The sequence below is a fragment of the Nestor notabilis genome, unplaced genomic scaffold, assembly GCF_000696875.1.
Source record: "Nestor notabilis isolate BGI_N333 unplaced genomic scaffold, ASM69687v1 scaffold8614, whole genome shotgun sequence".
Classification (NCBI taxonomy): domain Eukaryota; kingdom Metazoa; phylum Chordata; class Aves; order Psittaciformes; family Psittacidae; genus Nestor; species Nestor notabilis.
In genome coordinates, this window is record NW_009926072.1 from 36,211 (window position 1) to 43,369 (window position 7,159).

Below are 7,159 nucleotides of genomic sequence, written 5' to 3' on the forward strand. Positions count from 1 at the left end.
TCCCAATACCACTTCTCTACAGTTCAAATCCTGAAAGTTTTTTACAACTTACAGCAGACACCCAGGAGCAGCACTTCTTTTTTTCACTTTGCTTCCAGTTGTGGACTACATAATATTTTTAAGTGAGAATAGTTAAAGCAGAAATAGAATTTACTGGTCAAAAAAGACAGACAAAACATTTCCCTTAGCAACTTTTATAACTGTAAGAGAGTATTCAAAATTGCTCATTTTGTCTTAGCAATAAACTTCAACTTTTTCAGCACTGTCATGCAGAAAGAGCTAATGAATTTGTAACAACTTTTTCTATGAAAATTCTATCAATCACCTCATTTTGATCTTTTGTTTAAGTAAATAGTTCCAACACATATAAAAAGGGGAAGGATGTCTTTAGATAGAAGAGATGACATGTGGACACAGATATCAGAGTAATTCCTGATCTTTTCACTATGTGAATATGTATACATCTCACCTTTTCCTGGAAACACTGTATGACATTTACAGAATGGTAAGGTAAATATAATTCCACTATCCAGAATGGTACAAAAGTTAATTCAAAGATCAGGCTCAAACTAATTTTACACAGGAAAAAGAAAAAGCCTTTAAATACTGCTGACACCAGCAGATTATACAAATAAATACTAGAATTTCCAATATTACTAAGTAGCCATACAGTCTAATATCTGGTATAAAGCATGTAAATATTTAATTTTAAAAGTTACTATGTTAGAAAAGATAATTTTAAATAGTTAAAACTTCATACTGAGCTCAGTTAGGTCCCACCTGCTGCACAACTTCACGGGGGAGTTCTGACTTCCACTGCTTAAGCTGTCGAGATGCAAAAGAATGTAGGGCATAGGAAATGGTGCCGTATTCTATCCACAAGGAGAGATTAGAGCTGTCAATCTCCAGGGCTCTCTTAAAGCAGTTCAAGACAGGAGTAGAGTGCTTCCAGATTGGGCCATCGCTCTTCAATTCGTTAGAGTTCAACTTGTCCTGAATACGACTTGCTCGAGCCAGAGCCATGCCAGCCCATGAATCAAACCTATGCAAGCAAGAGCATGTGTTACATGAACAATTGCCCCCCTAAACATTACATTGAATGGCACAGACAAGATTAATTTTGTTGTATCTTTTCTCTCCCTTTCATCTTAAGGCCTATCAAAACATATCTCTGCATCTCCTCCTCCCTTCAACAGTGAAACAGAGGCTGTATAGCCTAAATCAAACAGCTTTTATTAAATATGGTTTCCTACTGTGCCCAGTGTCATGTCACACATGAAAGTCAAACGAAACAACAAGGTTTATCTGCCATGCAAAACCAGCATTACTGTACTTCTAATGGCAGCACTCCCATTGATATCTTCCTGCAGCGACCACCCTGTCCTGTCCAAACACTGACACCCTTCATTTCTACGGCCAGCAGACAGACATTATGGTATTTTGTACTGTTAGACTGAACTGTGAATGGTCTTTATCCTCACCATCATTTTCCAACATAAAAATCACAAAACCTAAAATTCATTAATGTAGGAAAATTCTGATGAACAATGAAGGCTGTTTACTGAGAGGACTGTTCAGGATCTAGTCCTGTGTTCATGAGATCATTGACGGTAGAGTCTGAAGAGTAGTTTCTATTCCACAATCTCACCTTAACATTTGGGGTCACCAGCCCTGGAATTTTTCAATTTTACTGTAATTCTAACAGCAAAGGTATAATCATAATGTTCTAACTTTTTTGCTTGTAATTTCTTGTTGATTTCAATTGAAAACCTATTTCTGGGCCAAGTGACCTCAATAGTCAGATTCCTGAAGGGAATGGAAGGAGAGCTGTAATAGATATGTAAAGAAGAAGTATCTCATATGACTAAGATAAAAATACTATGCTACCACATAAAATATCTTCTGAGCAACAAAGCATCACACAGTGAAATGCATTCCACTCATTTATTTATGCATTTAGGTATTAAAGTATCAAAGCTACAGAAAAACGGGGGGTGGCAATTTCTTTATCAAGCTCCAAACAGAAGTTTTAGCAATCTGCTAATCAGAGGTCCCAGACAAGAAGATTCATTAACACTAAATTACAGCTATTTCCTCTGTAGACTTCACATGTAAAATTGCTTTGTGCCTTCACCTTCCCTTTTGTCTCTGATATGTGACTGGATTTTGAAGTAGTTTTCTTGTCTCAAGTCTATCAAACTAGTAGTTTGTCACTGACCCTAAGCTCGCAACTTCAAGGAGAATTAAAATGGAAGTTAACATCTAATCAGTTATCAGTAAATTTAAAGATTATTTCATTTCATTTCAAAACATGCTTTATTTTTAAGATGATAGAGCTTAATCTTGGTGGTATTTCAGTAAGTTGTAACTTATCAAGAAACAAGATGTTTAAGTATCACTGAAATATTTTACTTGAGTTTGTATTCTCTAAGTAGTTCACCAGCAGCAAGACCAATACTTTTAGAAAGCTATCAGCCTAAACAGTTAATAATCTACAAAACACTATTTCTGCTATAGCTATGCTACTAACAGTGACATTTTTCATTCCTTGTCATGTATGAACATGCCAAAACAAAGAACAAAAGTGCAAAAAAGAAATATTACTTGGTCCTTGCCCTTCCCAGTTATTCTTGATTTTAACATTCCATTTATCAGCTATAATTTCAAAACAATCAAATACTTAACAATAGGTTTTGTTCTGTCTTTTGTTCGTTGGATTGTTTTACAGATGCACTTAATTATACAATAAACCTATAATAATGGATTGCAGGCTTTTTAGTTTGGGGTTTTTAAACTCCTGAAACCAAAATAAATATCTTTTGTTGTCTGCTTTTCAGTACTGAAAGAAGCGAGAAGAATAAATCATGTGGAGCAGGTATCAATAATACTGACCTGTTCGGACAAATACAGATGTCGTGCATGTAAAATTTAATGGCCTTAGACTGTTCTTTATTCTTGAAATGATAGTCTGCCAGAAGATAGTACAACTCAGTCACCACTGGTGGAGAATAGTCTGCACCATCTGGGAGAGATGGTGCCTGAGAATAAAGAAAAAAAGTAAAGGTTCATGTTAAATAAAATAGTCACATTATAGGAGTTGCACCCTTGCTTCTTCCTTGTAGTGAAAGTAGCCTTTTCATCATAGAATATGAAGGCAGAATATGAAGACAGTGACAGCATTCCACAGATTCACAGAGCACTTACAAACACTAACGAACATCTCATACTGACTGCATATTAATCAATATTACCTCTTGCCATTCCAAGACTAAACCTTGGTGGTGTCATTTAATTTAAATTAAATTACTTGAGGAAATCCGACACCATGGAATAAATAATTCCCCTAACTATCTTAAAGTCAACATAAAAATAACAACATTTTTTACTCCTCTCAGTACTTTTTAAAAACAATTAATTATACCTTGCTGCAGGTTCCTTCAATATAGGCAGATACAGTATCTAGGCTCAGCATAGGCTTGTCTGTTCGAGGAACAATCGTAGCAGTCTTCTTCAAAAGGTTGGCCAAATCAGCGGACACAGTACTGGTTTTATAACTATCAAATTCCGGAAGAGTTTTAGGCTTAAAATATTCAAACATGAACAAAGCATCTTCCCATGTTAGATCAACCTGAAGAGGGAGGTAGATGAGAGGGGGAAAACAATTATCTCAAATTCCAAAATCAGAAGTATATTGATGACGAGTTTCTATGACTTCTCTAGTTCATAAGAAGATACATACTACTCTAGCAGGAAACCAATTAAACCTCCCAAGAACAGAACAACTAAAGGCACCATTAATTTATGCTGCTCACAAATATAGCACACAGCTCACTGATTTAAGAGACGAAGGTATTTGGGCTGTAATTCAGTGTATGCCACTGAAAAATAGTCATTCTACTTGCTTAGAAGTTGTTTATAAGCAAGAATCAGCCGCAAGTATCCTGAGCAACACTGAGATCTTGGGTAAGATATGGATGAGAAAAGCTCTACACCTTCAATTTCAAACTCAAGTTAAAATAAATGAAATGGCAATCAGACAAAATTCTGAGACTCAAAAATCTTCAAACTCTCTAATTTAAGAATTTATTTCATATTTTCCCTTCACTTTTCCTTATTGAAAACAGTAACCAAAAGAAATCTGAAAACAGTAACCAAAAGAAAAAAAATAAAAATTACACTTTCCTCTGCTAGACTGTTTTTCTCTTTTTATTGTTCATCTTATTCTTTACAGTAAATTTTGCTTCTGTGTTCAAAATGGGAAAGTCCCATTACTAAAAATCAATTTATCAGTGACTTCAATAAGAACTTGTTCATCCAGAATTGCTCAAATGTAACAGATTTATTTGGGGAGCCTGGGGGCAGAGGGTAATCTCCTTATACATTCCTTTTTCTTAGTTATTCCCATGTTCTCATTATTTTACTTTTCTAACAGCTAAGTTAGACTGAATTCACAAATACTCAGTGAATAACATAATAGTATTTGTGTATTTTAAAAGGTCAGTTCAAAGAAGCCAGACAATTATTTTACTTGTATGAAACTGCTTTTAATTTATAATTCTATGATCACTTGCATTTGGTAAATGCAAAAATCATCTGAGATTTCTGAACATAATTAGTGCTGTTTCAAGGCAGAGGATTGCTGACCTGCTTTTTCTGTCCCTTTCTTATTACTTCAATGCTCTTCCCAAGGCACTCTGTAGATGTTCTCCCAAACTCAACTGAATTTCATACATTTCTGATAAAAGGCTACAAGATGGATTTCAAAATAAGCTATAATATAAATTACTTGCATAATTTTTAACAGTGACATTTTTCACTTTCATAAACTGCAGGGCTGGCTGCTAAAGTTTTCTTCTCTCAAGCTGACTTTTTTCCTCTCTAATTTTCCTCAAACTTGAACTTCTTGTCTGTTGAAAACAGGAAAATCATAGCTCAGTAAGATCAATTTGTGAATAGTTTCAAAATGGCACACTATTATGAATAAGACTACACTAGCATTTCACTTTAACTATCTCTATATTCATAAAGGCTGCCATACTTTTTAAAATTAATTTATTTTCTGCAATATGTAAAATACATAAATTTTACAAGAAAATAAAAGTAGCTTTTTTCCAAAATATATTTGGCATTCAAACCAAAGGTGTATCTTCCATCACTTCAGGATATTCCACTAACATTAAATAATACATATCTTACCTGCTGTACTGAATGTTCTTCTAGGTACCTTGCTTTGCTTTTTTTGCTAGGGAAACCATATAAACAATAAAAACACTGTTCCAAGGCTGTTTCCAGCTCTTCTTTGTATGGATGAGTATCTTCAGAAGTGGATGCTGCAAGTTCTCTTTGCAGTACCTGAACCTACAACATCACAAATACCAATGAAAAATATCTGGAAGCTGAAGATTGCATGAAGTTACCTAGTTGCCTGAAGGCTAATGATAAAAACAACGTTAAGGCACTACATGTATTTTTCCCAAATTAAAACCAAATATTACCTATATTTCTGTAAACCCATCTCACACAAGTAATTTCAACAGCTTTCAATGAAGTGCTTTCATTTTTTTTCCTATGTTAATTTATGAACTCTTGTCTTTAATCAATGAGATTAGATATCAGCTTAATGTTTCAGACTTAAGATCATTCAAAGTTTTCCACTGCACACCAAGTTGCTTTTGTCACTCCTGTGAATAAGAAAAAGGAACTGAAGAATTTCTACCCTAATTCACAAACATTCATTTCCTCTGCATGGAAAAAGGGTAATGGAGAGGACTTTGTGGAAAAAGAAAGGACAGCTAATGAAAATCTGACTAAAATGGATAGAGAATTTCACACTATGAACAGTATCATACAGATGGCTCCACACCAAAGAAAGTGGCTGGACTGATGCCAAATTACTAAACACTGTAGCAAGTTGCCTTCTTTAACTTCAACATTACAAGAAAAACTACCCATCAGTAGCATTTCACATTTTGGAAGACGCTTTTACTCTAAAACATTCATTAAAGAAAACTGCAACTGAATGCCAAAGACAAAAGATAATAAAAAAAACCCTAAAAAGCAAACTAAAAAAGAGCACATTCCAGGAAGACATTTCAAAGTCAATAAAAACATATTCAAGAATAATCTCTGTAGTGGGACTCTGGATCTTCATTTCAAAACCAAAACAAAGCCCACACTTAATCACTGATGTTTAAAAATCAGTTCCAACATGAAATTTAAATGAAAAAATGAAATATGCAAGTAGAAATTACATTCATTTTATCTTAAACATTCAACAGCAGTATGTTGTGTGTGTGTTCCCAGTATCAAAGCACACCAGTTATGTCTGAAGAAAATTCATTTGAGGTGGTAGAAGTGTTGTTACTGTAAATCTCATTTGGGAGACTGATGGGTATAGAAAAATACCAAGTTCTCCACTGTGATCTGTCTCTGAAGTTTTAGGAAGCTGTATACTATGAGGAGAGTTCTATTAACTGGTAAGTAATTTCCTTTACGGTTTTCCCTCAGATAAAAAGCATCCACTTTCATTTATTCAACTTTAGTAAGATCTGACTTCTCCCAGCCAGCCACACCTATTCCTCAGCACACCAGTTTACTTCGGAGTTTCCTCAACTGAAATTTTGCAGTCATAAATGGAAAATGCAAAGCATTCACCTATTTGCAATTTGTATAAAAGCTTATCATCTTACTTCTACTTTAGCTACCTGCTCCTTTTTCAACATCCAGGATTGTAAACTCAATTATTTATGCATGCAATGCATGCTACAAGAAGTTTCTCATCATGATTGGCTTCCCTGACACTAAAAACACTGTCATTTTTTTCTGTCATTCTTCATGTAAGAAACTTGTTTCTAAGTGCTGGGATTAACTATAAGATGCTAACTCTCTTCTGCTTAAAAGATCTGTGCTAAAAACAAGGTACCATTTATTAAGAGCCAAACCCCTGAAAAATAAGAATAAAGACAATTCTTAGAAGGCATTTCAATGACATTTTGAGTCACAGCAATCATCTTTGAGTCACAGCAGACACCTCATTTCCACTACTTTTCCTGTAGAAATTTATGAACAACGTTTGAAATTTACAGAAAGTGTAGATAAATAAGTCAAAAGGAAGATATAAGAATCACAGGATACTCTAATAAGAGCATGGTATTCCTGC

At 34.5% G+C, this 7,159-nt stretch overlaps 1 protein-coding gene across 1 annotated transcript in view; it reads right to left on the reverse strand.

Annotated features, from left to right (window-relative positions):
* The window catches only part of LOC104404828 (calcineurin-binding protein cabin-1-like), a gene marked incomplete at both ends in the record, with an annotated part of 44,617 nt that overhangs the window by 19,265 nt on the left and 18,193 nt on the right, over positions 1-7,159 (reverse strand). Inside the window, 4 exon segments of the mRNA XM_010013356.1 lie at positions 781-1,042; positions 2,893-3,038; positions 3,422-3,628; positions 5,197-5,358. Of these exon segments, the coding sequence (XP_010011658.1) occupies positions 781-1,042; positions 2,893-3,038; positions 3,422-3,628; positions 5,197-5,358 (777 nt within the window).